Genomic DNA, 14,696 nt, shown 5'->3' on the forward strand with positions numbered 1-14,696 from the left:
TATTTCCACTTTAAATGATTTCTAAAGCAGATGTCAGCAGATGAAAAGAGGATTGAACTCCAGCTCCTTCTCTAACAGCTTTCTGTCAAAATATAACCCACGTGAGGATTTCAAAAAACTAAATTCATTCTAATATAAAGTACTCTGTCTTAATATCGCATGGCGTGTGACTTGTTATATTCCCAGCTGCGAATAACCCATAAATGAAGGATTTTGTTTTGCTTAAAGAGATACTCTAATGGTCAACAAAAGTTTTACTTAGTATGCAAAATTACCTTTGTAACTATCACTAAATGGTGAAATAAAACACGTTCGGAATATCTGAAACGATCCTTCTTTGGACAGACGAGAAAAGGCACAAGTTTACAATGCCTCAAATTGTGTCTTATTCAAATAAAGACCCACACACATAATGAAGAGAAAATCTCTAATAATTTATTGACCTTCAGTTTCACATTGTGAAAAAAAAAAATAAGTTTTACAAAACCTCAAAATGTAGTCATAGCAAACAAGTACATATGAACATGAACATTTTCCTTCAACTTACATAGTTTTGTACGTGAACCACATGGTCAATAGCCAAGAGAGGGACATTATGCGGCTCTAATCACTCTTATTCAAGACAGGTGTCAAGCCCAGAGAAAAGCGGCTACACAATTATACCAGAAGTGGAGGGCTGCCCTTTGTTATGTGTTTCTACAGCAACCAGCCCACAAAATAAGAAGAACCTTCTCTGTCTTATGCCAAGGTTTTTGTGTGTACTGTGCTGTGAATTGTATTTGCTTCAAAGTGTGGGACGTTTCACAGGGTGACAATGGTCAAGTAGTGAGACCAAATGCCTATATCAATTCAAAGAGCAGGAGTCCAGAAAGTTCCCTGCAGGCTGGGGGCCCAACCCTTACCACAGCTCCCTCTGGCTCACACACAGTAATTAATAGAGGATTCAAGGACAGAGCCCAACTTTGAAACAGCTGCAGAAAATCCATCCTGCCTTCAGAAGCCATGCAGTGACACATACATCTCTCTTGGCAGATTTGCATCATAAACTACAGAGCTGTAACTGCTACAATATAAATGACACTGACTATGCCCACTGGGGGACAATTAGACATTTGCATTGCTTAGAACACATCTAGGAACCAGGGACTGACTGCTGGAAAGTACTGGGATTCTTTTCTTCCAACAGCTAATTTATTTTGGCCCAACTACAGCCCACTCATTCATGGCATGGACGGACAAGCACAATTAGTCTAAAGTACTAAGGTGGAGAGAAATGTTAAGGATTTATCTGTCATTAGACAATGCAAACACGGTCACAATGTAAAAGGTTGTTATCAGTCTTAACCCCTATTTTCTAAAATACAGCAATGTGAGAAACGTGGACGAAAGCAGTTCAAGTTGCAAACTTTGGTCTTCCCCCGCACCTCGGGGGAAGCACCTATTTGAGACTAGCACTAATACCTACGACGGCACATGCTTAGTAAACAAGCACTCCAACTAGCAAAGAATGTATTCACAACTGATTTCCAACTCTGCCGGAAACCTTCTCAATAGGGGCCACTGCTTACAATTCTTTGGTGTTTTGTGGCCAAATGTGTTACTCGTGCACCAAAGAGTTTTTTAAAAAGAGATTTGCCTAAGGGTGAGCACTGAAGTATACATTGTGCCAATGTAATTATTGTCTTGGAGACCTTCTAGAACTTGCTAAATCATACAGCAAGAAGAGAAGGAGTTCGGGTCAAGAAATCTGGTGAGTTAATTTCCATCTGTGATACTTCCGTTTTTCCCATTAACTGTGGTTGTGGCAAAGCATTCTCATAAGGTAATAAATAAATAAATAAACTTTGGACAATGCCTTTACCTGTGTCCTATATACAGAACTATTCCATAGAATTTTCCAGGATTTCAAGATATTACACAAAGAAAAAAACTGTAAAGCAATTTGGTCCTTTCCAAATGTCAGCAGCTGAGACTGAATTAGGTAAATCAGATGGGAGTGGGGAGAAGGGCAGAAAGAAGCCTCCCCTTACCCCATCAGTACAACCAAACCCCATGAAATCCCATTAAAATCTGGTGAGTCTGAGAAAAGTGATCTCCATGGTTTTTCTACCTCTAGGATGTCATTTAAATTTCCATTTTGTCATCCTTCCCTGTCTTGACATTTTTAAAATCCACCCCTCCCCAACCCACCCTCCAGTTATACTCCAAATTGTAACTCAAAAGTTTTCATGTTTGTGCAGCAAAGCACATCTCAACAGCCACAAAATGTGCAAAACATACAACCATTCACACACGTCCATACATGTGAAGACAGCTGTAGGCATTGTTTCAGCATGCAGGCATCGAACAATAAATAGCTAAATCTATAACAAACTTCTTAACAGCCAAGGAAAAGTTTAAAGTCACTTATAAATAGAAAAGAACATCTACCAAATGGCTACCAACAAAGTCCCCATTGTTCGGAAACGTTCCTGGGGAGCAGACCCCTTAGAGATTAACGGAGAGTCCAGTGGTCCTCATTCTTCAGCCAGCCCAGCCAGCTTCCCTCTTGGACCCACAGTTGGGCTTTGACTCTCCAGCAGCAGCTGGTGTGGAGGCTTCAAGCTCTCTCCTCAGAGAGGTGACAACCATTTCAAATTTTACACATAAATGGTGGAGCCCATGGAAATCAAATGCTGAATATGGTACAGCAAGGGAAAAGGTCCAGCTTTTCTCTCCCTTTGAGGGGGCTGATTAACGTTGACATTAATCCACAATTACAAGACAAGGACTAGATCACAGGTTTGTTCATTCATATTTAAACCATGTGCTACTTGCACCAAAAATCCCACCCCCGCCCGCCCCCTTCCTTCATGTCCAGTTAGAGCATTTACAAGGTGCAGCAGATTTTATTCGTGTCTTGCAACTTCTTTTAACTTCTTTTCCTTTTTTTCTCTTCATTAAACTTGGCCTCTCCAAAGTAGAAATCTCATATTATAGCATCGAGTGATGGAGTGAGCTGAAACAGACGAAAAAAACGAAACAAAAAAGCATGAAGGATTTGTATGATGCCATAGTTAAGATTTTTCTTTTTAGCCACAAAATTTTAAAAATTAAACTAGGTATGGAGCTGGACAATATTGCTTCCAAAGGTCTTACATGTTCACTAGGAACTGTGCAAAGATATTTAAAGTGCTTGCCTTAAATGCACAAGTGTGCATGTACGCATCCAAGCAGATGGATGGCCTGACAAAAACAGTGGTGTCTAAAGAAGGACCTTCACTTCTTTCCTAAGTGTATATATACGTTCAAATCCAAACCTATATGTCCAGATGCTATTATGAGTTGCCATCTTCTGCTTCCAACATTCATAAAATTTCTTTCTGTGGTTAAACAGAGCCACCGTAAAGTGATCACTAAAGGGTGAAAAGAAGGGAGATTCCTCTGCAAACCCTCCTTGGCCCATGTACCATGAAAGATTCCAAATTAACTTTACCATCTCGGAGGCAGACATACTAATCCTCGTATTTAAACGCATCTCTGCTATCCATTATGGCAGAAATCAGTCTCGCTTCCTTTCACATGACAACGTATCAGGCCTCAACAGCCCAAGGTTGGAGTTTATTCTCAAAGTTCATTAGTCCACACTTAGATGCCAGCAGTTACGGCATACCAGTGCTACAGAATCTACCTACATCAAGTGTGAATATCAGTTCAAAGTGCCGTAACCACAAAGCCTGCACATTTCATAGAGCTTGCATTTCCTCACACTGCTCACCCTTCCCATTTATTTATTTCTCATTTCATCTGGGGAAATTCTGCAGACGGCTTTTGTATCCTTATTGCTGTAACTCTAAGTACAGACAAAGGGAATTCTGGAGGAGCCACTCATGACTTGCATCGAATTCTTCCCACTTTGCTTTTGTGTGTTCAGAAGCCTGATTCATTTCATGAGTTGTTTCTTTTGGCTGTTTCCTAACAGTGATTCAAGCTTTCAAGGCATTCCTTAGACTATGGTGTCATTGCCCCACCTCCACTTCCTTGTAACCTATATGTCAACATTAGGCCAAAAGAATGTATCTTGTAATAATATAAAATTTCAAGACATCGCATATTCAAACAGGAAAAAAGGAATACACACCCCCCCCCCCCCAAAATTGCAAATTTAAACAGGAAAAAAAAAAAGGACACAAACCAAAAAAAAAAAAAAAATCTAGAGAAGAAACAAAGCAAATCAAAGCCTAAGTTAGGTTGAGGCCACACGGGCACCATGAAAACAGAGGATAATCAAAGTAATTTCCTCTCTGCCCTTCCCACCCACTGACAGAGCAGCAGGAGGCAGATAAAACCTCCTTGGTGGATGAGCTTTAAGACCTAGGGAAACTTTCTGTTCAACACTGTATTAATTCAGTTAACACCTACATTTGGAGGGCAGAGGAATTTGCAGTTTGGGACTGAGACCTACCTACCCAGCACTTTAGGGCACTCCAACCCCCTCTTAAATGTTTTAAGCACTATCTTGTGTAGTAAACTTTAGACATTTTAACCAACATTCTCCCTGTCGGAAATTCAAAGAGTGGCTTTGATCAGGCGCTTATGCTGCCCTTTAAAAGCAGCAAACTTGGCCCTGTCAAATTTAGTTTTTATGTGTTTGACTCTCTCACTGGTAGCACCAAGGATGAAGAGGATGTTATTTCACGTATAAATTAACACTTTACTTGCTCTGTTTCCCAGGGACCGGAAGGGTATGATTCAGTTCAAACACCCAGGGTAGGGTGAAGTCAAGTGTTTGCCAACATGTTCACTCTGGGCTGAAAAAGGAGGAACCAAAAATGAAGTCTAAAGATAACAAGCAGATAAAAGTCAAAGAAACCTCATTTTCCTACCACACACAAAGCTAATCCCACTGCCATTATCTCACAGTGAGTTAGGGTCTAAACTGAATATTGAACACTTACTACATGCCAATCACTGGGCTAGGTATTTTCACCTCTTTTAATTCCCCTATCAATTGACCCAAGTCTGAGTTGGGACAGATCACAGGGGAATTATAGATCAAACCACTCATTTGACAGAGAAGCAATCTAAAACTCAGAAAGGTCTAGAACTTAAAACTAGGGCCAGAATACACACGTGGCTTCTCTCCTCTTTCTGCCTCAATTTCCTTATCTTGTTCCAAGGATGCCAGCCAGCCTGCCCATTGTGGTTATGTACCACCACCCTGGTAGCAATTTTTATGGCTCTTCTGTGCAAATATAGTCAGTTCTGGACTAACACCCAACTAAGTGTGCTGTTAATTGATGCTTTTGCCTAGGAGGTTCTTTAAACCTGCTTTAGAGGTGAGTCATGCATTCATATCTCAAATGAAATAACCACTTTCAGAGCATTTGTTTATTCAAGATTACTGAGATGCCAGCAAGGCTACAAAAAACCAGTTTGGTGTGGGACGTTATTAGCCCAGTTGCTCCCCAGAGGAGGTGTCTGACTGTTCTTGCTGTTTTGAAGGAGTTTCATTCCAGGAAAGCATGACATAACTCAGAACTCTGATAACTGTACGAAGGGTGGAAGAGATAACTGAAGAAGTGAAAAAAATAGCAAGCTGAAGGCTATGCGCGGTGGCTCACGCCTGTAATCCCAGCACTTTGGGAGGCTGAGGTGGGTGGATCACTTGAGGTCAGGAGCTGAAGACCAGCTTTACCAACACGGTGAAACCCCATCTCTACTAAAAATACAAAAAAGCCAGGTGTGGTGGTGGGCGCTGCAATCCAGCTACTTGGAAGGCTGAGGCAGGAGAATCGCTTGAACCCAGGAGGCGGAAGTTGCAGCGAGCCGAGATCTCGCCATTGTACCCCAGCCTGGGCAACAGAATAAGACTGTCTCAAAAAAAAAAACAAATAGCAAGCTGAAATGTGAGAGTAAGGCCAAGTTTAATGATGTTTCTAAATGAGTTGTAAGGGATGGGGAAAGAAAAGACCAATGAGATGAAACCCCTCTGTGCTTAGCTTGCCACTAGGCCTAGATCTCCTTTTCTCCCTTTGAAGTCCCCTTCAAAGGTGTGAAATACACAAGGGAAAACAGAGCCAAAAGTTCCCAAGTAAATGAGTTTGTTTTCATCGTAGTTCCTCCAAAGCAGTTACTTTCTTCTCTTATTATTAGTAATAAGCCCATGAATCACCAAAACAAATCAACACATTCTGTGTGCGCTGGGCTATACTTACACATGCCTAAGCAATTCCTGGGGCCAATCCTAAGAATGCTTAGCAGCAAAGCAGCCATGAGCTTTGCGAACTCTGACCTGTGTAGGCCTATTAATTATCTGAGCCAAGAGCATTATATACTCTTAAATACACAGACAACTATTATGTACTCAGATATATGACGCAGAAACACAACTTTGACAATAGCCTTGACAATAGGGGCAGCCTGACTAAGTCTGAAAGGCCATAGTTTTGGAAGTTTAGGTGGCTCAGTGTTATCTGCACAAATTTCTGCTACGTACATGCAGCCTTTTACAAAGACAGATATAGATTTATCTTTAAAGGTAATAAATGCCCTAAAGGGTGCTACTTTTTAAGGAAAACATTTAAAATACGCTAACAATTTTGGAGAGAATAAACTAGGAATGAATTTGGGCAATACATTTTTTAAACCCTATTCATTCCACAAAGGGTTTGAGGAAGCAAAATTTGAATAGAAATGAAGTATCACCTGGGATGACATTGGTGTCACGGATGTGAAGCTCAAGTTTATTCAGTGGCAGTGCAACACGATGCTCCAGCGCAGATGTCTGGAGCCAGACCCCCTGCATTGACTTCCTGACCAGTTCCACCACTTACTAAGCTCTGCTCACTCGGCAGCTTAGCCTCCTTAATGCATGAAGTTTTTTCATCTATAAAACGAAGCTAGTAATAATTCCCCACAGAGTTGTTGTGAGGATAGAATGAGACGATCTTGGGAAACCACGTGGCACCGCTGCAAGCACACAGTGAGGGCTCAATAAACATTAGCTGGCATTCTCAACAGAGGTCAGGGGTTCTCAACCTGGTTGTTCATTGGAATCATCCGGAAACTTTCTAAAAATACTGATGCTTGGACCCCACCCCAGACCAAATGAAACTAAGTCTCTCGTATGGGCAGTTTTTAAAAAGCTCTTCAGGGTCGGGCGCGGTGGCTCACGCCTGTAATCCCAGCACTTTGGGAGGCTGGGGTGGGCAGATCATGAGGTCAGGAGATCAAGACCATCCTGGCTAACATGGTAAAACCCCGTCTCTACTAAAAATACAAAAAATTATCTGGGCATGGTGATGGGCGCCTGTATCCCAGCTACTCGGGAGGCTGAGGCAGGAGAACGGCGTGAACCCGGGAGACGGAGCTTGCAGTGAGCCAAAATCATGCCACTGCACTCCAGCCTGGGTGACAGAGCGAGACTCCGTCTCAAAAAATAATAATAATAAAATAAATAAAAAGCTCTTCAGGAGATTCTGAGGCTCAGTAAAAGCTGAGAACCACTGGCTAATGCCATTGGGGGGCTGAGGCTGTGGTCAACACAAGTTGGTAGGTTCTAGGGGCACCAGCTCTCTTATTTTTACAGCTTTGGTAGTACCTCTGCAGTACAGTCTCTGTGGATCAGATCTCACCCCATGTACTGAACTTACGCAATAGCCTCATTATATGCAGACTTGCATCTATAGCTAAACTTCTTACCTCGTGCTCACTCTCTTTAGAATGTACTGCATTTAAGAAGGCAGATGTTTCCAGGTGCTGACAAATGCAGTAGGAATCAACGAGTACGGGACGGTGGTGATGCTGTTCCACACATCTAATGTTGGATCGTAGCAGTCCAAAGTCTTGCATCGCTGAATGCCAAAGTATCCTCCAACCACGTAGAGTTTGTTTCCGGAGGCTACAGCATGGCAGCTCATGCGCTTTGCTGTCACATCTCCCACCTTGGTCCACTGGTAAGTCTCACTGTTGAATTTATAAGCAGAGCAGGCAGAGAATTCTGTATCACCCCCCATAATAAAAATCTGGTTCCCCAGCACAGCTGCTGCTGTGTAACGCCAGGGCTGGGGACAGGTGGCTGGTACAGTCCACCTGTTTTCACACTGATCGTAACACTGAACTTTGGGGAGCTTGTCATGACTGACACTGGTACCTCCAAAAGCAAACAACTTGAGTTTGGCACTCACTACTGCGGCGTTGCTAACGCCTTCTCGGAGTGGGGCCACCATGGTCCATTTGTTGGTTGTGGGGTCATAATGTTCTACCTGCTTTAGAGAGACTGAGGGGGACGCCGGGAGGCAGCCAGTTGCGGCCGTGTGCCCCCCAACCACATATAGGCAGTGCTTCAGTTCAGCAGAGCCATGGCCAAACCTGGCCACCAGCATGGGGGCAGCTTTGGACCACTCCTCGTGCAGGGTATCATAAACCCAGACATCTTTCGAGACCCCATTTTCAGACCCCCGCCCCCCAGTAATGTATACTTTGCAGCCAATCGCACATGCACTAAACTCTTTTCTTGGGCTGGGAATGTCAGCCTTGGGAATGATTTCTTTGGCCTTCTGGTCTACCAGATACAACTTGTCACACATGAAAGTTTGTCCTCCCAGAAGGAAGAGGGCATGGCCGGTTTTCCGAGGTCGGGCACAGAGGCTGGTTACCACACCGTCATTCTGCAGGATTTTCAGTTTGCACCTGATGGCCTCTTCCACAATTTCCTTACTCTTTCTCTGCTTGGTGATGAGTTCCTCCATGGCCACATTCTCCATGAGATAGATGGCTGGCAGAAGTGCCAGCCTTACTGTCTGCAACAGTTCTGGGAGGTAGCAATAGCGCTTCTTCAGGTCATAGCTGATCCAGTTAATTGCAGACTCGTACACAAGCCTTTCATCTTCTGTCTCCAGCTCTTCACTGGACAAGAGTTGCACTACCATGTCCTGGGGCAGCTGGAGGAAATCTTCATTCTTCCTGATGGTTTGAAAGTTGCTGAGACACATTCTCCAAGATAGTTCGTACAGCTTGGTGCACTGGTGTGCGTCAGACAGCAGCAGCATGCCCAGGCAGTTGGTGGGATGCAGGTTCTTTTCCAGAAACTCTGCACATGCATCCCGGATGTCTTGAAACTCCAGCATGTCACCAGCTTCCAGGAGCGATTCTGCATTTTCTTCATTGATGATGACCCGGGAGGAGTACGCATAGTCAAGCAGCAGCTCCAAGACTTCTGGGTGGATGGAATTGTCGAAGTTGACCTCACTGTCCTGGCTCTCTTTCAGGCCACCACTGAACATGGCCTCAAAGTAGCGACTGCATGCAGCCAGCACTGCCCGGTGGCAAGGGAAGGTCCTATTTCCGGCATGGAGAAGGACGTCAGTGAAGAGACGCTGCTGGCGTAAAAGATTCAGGTGAGTGAGGACGCTGTCAGCGTACGAGGACTTGTGAAACAGATAGATGTTAATGGAGCCGCTGCTGGCCCTGGACTTGCGGTTCTCATGCACGCTGACTGACATTTTGTTTCCACTCCTAAAAATAATAATAATAATAAATTAAAAATGATGCTCCTGATGTTCACAACAGCAGAACAAAAGCAACAATGGTTTGGGACAAAAAACAGAACACTTTGTAGTTGACCATGCCACCTACTATTCTAGAATAGTGTATGGCCATTCCAGGACAAAGCCAGAGACAGCTACCCAGAAAGAAAGATATTCACTGTAATACTGTTGAGCTATTTGAACTCTGCACCATTTAAAAAAAAAAATCACTGCATAAAAAGCAGGTTGATCTTGGAAAACCTGATTGCCAACTTTCAGGCCATTGAAGTCTTTTAGAATATAAGTCAGCAAAAGCCAAGAGGAGTGAGGTCTCATTCTCACAGCTCCCTGTTGTAGTCCAGCTGATTCACTGCGGGCCACTTAAAATGCCAGGTTTCCTGCTCTCATAATGCCAGGATGGGCACTGGCTTTCATGCCTCATGCAACATAAAGCCATGTGTAAAACAAACACCTAATAATTAATTAATTCCTTTGGTAAGACCCAATCTCCCGGCACATACAGTAAATGGGAAATGTAAGGCCAACTTCTGCAACGATCAGACCTTTATTTAAATGTTACAGATAATGTACTTCATTTTGTACATATTTTTGAGACCAAGTCTCGCTCTGTCACCCAGGCTTGAGCGCAGTGGTGCAATCACAGTTCACTGCAACCTCGAACTCCTGGACTCAAGTGATCCTCCTGCCTCGGCCTTCCGAGTAGCTGGCACTAAAGGTGTGCACCACCAAACCCAGATAATTTTTTCTATTTTTTGTAGAGACAGGCTCTCAAACTCCTGCTCCTCCCACCTCGGCATCCCAAGTTAAAGATTAATTTCTAACCACACAGCTCTACCACTGAGGAGTCCTAAAAGCACCCCAATTTGAATACCCATATATTGATCAGCAAGCCTTTAGTCAAAGCACGGAATAAATTCTGGCCGTAATCACCAACTACCTGTCTTGCTCTGGACAGCTTCCAATGTGAGGATTTGGCACATAAAAAGAAGAATATTTTGAGTAGCATACTCATGACTGCTGTTTTCTGTTCTTCCCGCTTTATATCAATTCTTGGAAAACCATTTGCAAGAACAAAAGATCCACCCCTGTCTTTTGATTAAATAGTGCATCACCAGGACTGTTCCTATATACCTGCAAATGCTGGCACCTGCATAGAGGGAGTTCAAAATGCAAACACTGCTTTATTTAAATCAAAAAATACGTGTCTGTGTGTGTGTGTGTGTGTGTGTGTGTGTATTTTGCCAGCTGTTGTTCATTTAGGACCACCTCAGAATTTATTTGCCGACTACAGTGCTTTCCTCAGTATCTACAATGAAATTATAGTAGAATCTAATGCTATCTTTTGGCTTTCTTCAGTAAGAAAACAGTAGGCTAGAGACATAGGAAATGCTTGTCATCCATCTTCAAAAACTGAATCACATGCCTTCATCCTTTTCTTTTATACCACCCCTCTGTTACTTCAAAGGAATGAAGTCCTCAAGAAGCTGCCTGTCCAAGGATTCCTAAGGAAGCTGTTTATCCCGTTGTTTATCCCCAGAGGGTAAACTGTGTGGCTGGTTACAGTATCTGTTCCAGACACAGAACAGCCAGTCCTGAAAGTGCAGCTGAAACTCTGTTTCCTTTAACCATTCAGATATTTTTAAATTTACATTCTAAGAATTATTAATAAATGCAAATGAATGATTTGCCACAGATTCATGGGCTAAAATACTAACTTGCACCTCCCCAACCAGATGTGAGCCCCGCTGTGAGACTGCACAGAAAACCACAAAGGCAGAGGCAGGACACATATACCTCATGCCATTAGGTGATGCAACTAGTTTTCTTTCCTTTTTGGAATGTAATTTTTTATGATGAGTAAACATGGCTTAGTGGAAGAAAGGAAGCAACAAAGTCCTAGAGCTCCAGTGTTAGGAAGACTTTACAAAGCACCCAGTAATCTCCACAGTGACTTGGGATATAAAAAATGGTGAGGAGCCAGCCTCACTCCCACCTCAGGCTAAGTGTCTACTGTCTACTCCATTCTAACCAATGCCCAGTGTTCTGGAAAATGACCATGTGAACCTAGGGGAATGCATCAGGTTTCCAAAGGGTTAAAACATCCATTAGCATTCTCAATGCTCCACCACCATAGTTGTTATTTTAATTAGTACATTCAGTCTGAAGTATTTGGAGGAAGACTTTAAGTCTAAACCTGGATAGACTGTCTACATACTCCTATGAAGCTACTGCCTCTCAGGCTAAGAGCAAATGCTGCCCTGACTGAAGGAAGAATGAGGTTCCCTGAAACTAGGTGCACAGACACCAAAATGCTTACACGTTGAGCTGGAATCATGCTGGGCCCAGAACACATTTCCCTGAACATTAGATTCAGGATGGTGCAAAACAACATTCACAACCAGACCTACAGCTAAGAAAACAATTTGTTTAGAAGACCTTAGGATATAGGATCTACATCTCTCCACATCCTGTGTTTATGCTCCTGTATGTTCCAGGCTGGCCCAACAAGCCAGAAGGAAGAGCCTAGCCTGTCATCTTGGATACCATCCAGATGGAAAAGCACGTCACAGCCAAAATCACAATCAACATTCTTGCAAAAATGTTTGATTAAAATAAAAAGTAAACTTGGAAACCCAAGGGGAAATACTTGCTTTCTGCTTTAAAAGTGTGCAAACTTCAAAATATCAGCAGAAACCATGTATACAAGTCACTGAACACACCTTCAACATAAAATGAATCATCTTTCCAGCATTTTTAAGCCCCTAGAGAAATCACATTTTTGCATATCAAGTAAGTGGCCAAGAAAATGCACACTTATACTTAACCTGCGTCTACAAAGAAGACAGAGAAAAGGGCTGCTATTACTGTGAACATCAAAAGGGCTTCAGTTACAGTAACTTCAGTTCACTTCATGCTCCTAATTCAGGCTCTCTGCCTCCAATGCTTAGCGTCCCGCACGCTTCTCCAGGTTTTGAACCTGATCTCAATCCAATCAAAAGAGAAACTAGGCAGATTTTTTTCTGGGCATTTATATTACCAGTAACAACAGAACATTATAAAGATCTTGTTAACAAAAGTAGCTTCTTGCCAGAGTCTTTTTATTAACACTTGCAAAGCTATTTAACAAGCTGGCCATGCCTGTGTGACACCAAACTGCATGTGGATAAATTCAATGTTTCATCTCCCCGCCCACCAATTCCTATCCTTTGTAACTAATAATGTTAACACGACAGATCAAGAAACTAGTTTTTCAGAAAACAGTTTTCATTCATTCTCTATAAGACATTTCCGCCGCAGTGAACATGCCCGCTCTCAGGGTGTCTGTGCGTGGCCCCAACTTTCCTCTGAGCCGGGAAGGATGCAACGTGGGCCAACGATTCCGCGCGCTCCGCCCTGGAGGCTGCGGGGAGCGACGCAGCGCGACATTCACCCCCAGGAAAGCGCTGCTTTCCGCGGAGGAGAGAGGCTGACTGTATCCTTAGCTCTGCTCCTCGCTTCCCCAGCGGCTCGCCCCGGACATTGCACCGCCGGTCGACCTCTCTGGCGATGCCCGGCTCCTGCCTGCTGTGGAAGGGCAGCGGCGGGCACCATGGTCTCCGCACCTAGAAGAGTTCCCCCTGGCCTCAAGTGGAAGCTGCCGGCTGCCCGGAGCACGCTCACCCCTCGCGAACACACCCCTGCAGCCGAAGCAGCCCCTGAAGCCGGCAGCGCCTGCAACAGGTCCGGGGCAGTGGGGGAAACTTACAGCAGTGGCGACTGGCCGCAACGCACAACTGAGTTCTAGCGTCGGTCACGGGCAAGGAGGCGACGAATCGGTCGTCTCAGCCCCGGGAAGCGGTGGCGAATGCCCCGGAGAAAGGAGCGCCAGCCGGGGAGAGGACTGCGCCCCGAACGATGGCTCGCGGACTGGCTACCGCTGGCGTTCGCCTCTGCCTCTTGTCCCCACGCCGCGCCCCGGCGTCCAGGACCCGCAGAGCGTCTACCAGAGCGCGTCACCGGAGCGGAGAGCAAGCCTGCCACTGCAGGCGCCGCGGAAGGAGGCGGGCTGTGCGCTCGGGGGAGGGAGCTAGAAAGCGCCTTGTGCGCCGGCTGCCGCCAGGCGTCTGGACCCGGTCTCCGCAGCGCCACCGCCGCACCGCCTCTTCTCCGGCTGCCAGAGCAGTCTGCGCCCCGCCGCGGTGCGCCCCGCTATAAGTGGCGCGGCGGGGAGGGGAGGGGGCGCGTATGCAAAGAGACCGACACCGGGGGAGGGAGGAAGCGCATTAGCGCGGCCCGTGGTGTAGGAGGAGGAAGAGGAGGAGAAGGAGTGGGAGGAGGAGAGGAGCTGGGGAAGAGCGTGTCGGGGGAGTTAATCGGGAGAGGAAGCGGGAGAGGGGGGGCTGCGGGGACTGCAGAGAGACAAAGCGGACGCGCTGTCTCAGCCGCTGGCAGCTGCAACCCCGGGAACCGAGAATAAAATAAGTTTTCCCGGGTTCGAGTGTGTCTGCGCCTCTTTGAGCCAGCCTGGTTAATGGACAGTCCCGAATCTGAGGGACGCACCTCAGGGGAGCGCAGCCCGGCGTTGTACGCTCGGTGATGCCAGAGCCCGCGCGATGCTCTAAAAAGGGCAGCAAGGGGCGAGCTGGATATCCACAGGACAGGCCCTGGGCACGCATAGATAGCTCCTTGGGTAGGACGCCCAGAGTGGGGAGAGATAGTGGCAATGGAAGGGCAAAAGTCTGAAAGCTTTGGGGACACTCGGGTTGAGCAAGCCAGGACTTTTAAGTTTCTTGCTGGCAGAGAGCCAAAGAGACTCCAGCCCCAGGCATTTCCCATGTGTCCTCCCTCCCCATTCCCCAGCGGGTGCGGCACCCCCGGCTGGACTCTGCCCTAAGCCAGGCGACTGCAGCGGCAGCCGGGGTGCAGTTCTGCGGGGCGCGCACCACGTGCTTTTCAGCCAATCGCCGCGGCCGCTTGATTCAAAGTGAACTCCTCAAAGCAGCAGCCACGCCGCCTCCTCTCCTAGCGATAAAGCCTCCATCACCCTCTCCTGTTTTTTATCGCTCGGTGGTGTTAGTTTGGAGTTCAGTAAAGAAATGGCTCAGCGCACACACACGTTTAATAGCCCCGCGTGCCAGGAGAAAGGAAGGCGATTCGAAAAATAATCTCGCGTGGTGATCACTTTTA

General features: G+C 45.6%; 1 protein-coding gene across 4 annotated transcripts; it reads right to left on the minus strand.

The window, feature by feature from the left end:
* Nucleotides 1–413: 413 nt before the first annotated feature.
* Nucleotides 414–14,447, minus strand: ENC1 (ectodermal-neural cortex 1). Of its 4 annotated transcripts, XM_025387011.1 has the most exons (4): nucleotides 13,276–14,396; nucleotides 10,539–10,677; nucleotides 7,684–9,498; nucleotides 414–2,998 (listed from the first exon to the last, which is right to left on the minus strand). In XM_025387011.1, the coding sequence occupies exon 3, from the start codon at nucleotides 9,483–9,485 to the stop codon at nucleotides 7,716–7,718; it is 1,770 nt and encodes a 589-aa protein (XP_025242796.1). In that variant the 5' UTR covers nucleotides 9,486–9,498; nucleotides 10,539–10,677; nucleotides 13,276–14,396; the 3' UTR covers nucleotides 414–2,998; nucleotides 7,684–7,715. The 4 variants fall into 4 exon arrangements, with proteins under 4 accessions (XP_025242796.1, XP_025242795.1, XP_025242798.1 ...); XM_025387010.1 differs by lacking the exon at nucleotides 10,539–10,677 and having other exon boundaries at nucleotides 13,276–14,447; XM_025387013.1 differs by lacking the exon at nucleotides 10,539–10,677 and having other exon boundaries at nucleotides 7,684–9,362.
* Between the last annotated feature and the right edge of the window lie 249 nt (nucleotides 14,448–14,696).

The sequence above is a fragment of the Theropithecus gelada genome, chromosome 6 (assembly GCF_003255815.1).
Source record: "Theropithecus gelada isolate Dixy chromosome 6, Tgel_1.0, whole genome shotgun sequence".
Taxonomy (NCBI): domain Eukaryota; kingdom Metazoa; phylum Chordata; class Mammalia; order Primates; family Cercopithecidae; genus Theropithecus; species Theropithecus gelada.

Coding starts and splice junctions, on each gene's coding strand:
- ENC1 (XM_025387010.1), bottom strand. CDS start 9,485: ATGTCAGTCAGCGTGCATGAGAACCGCAAGTCCAGGGCCAGCAGCGGC.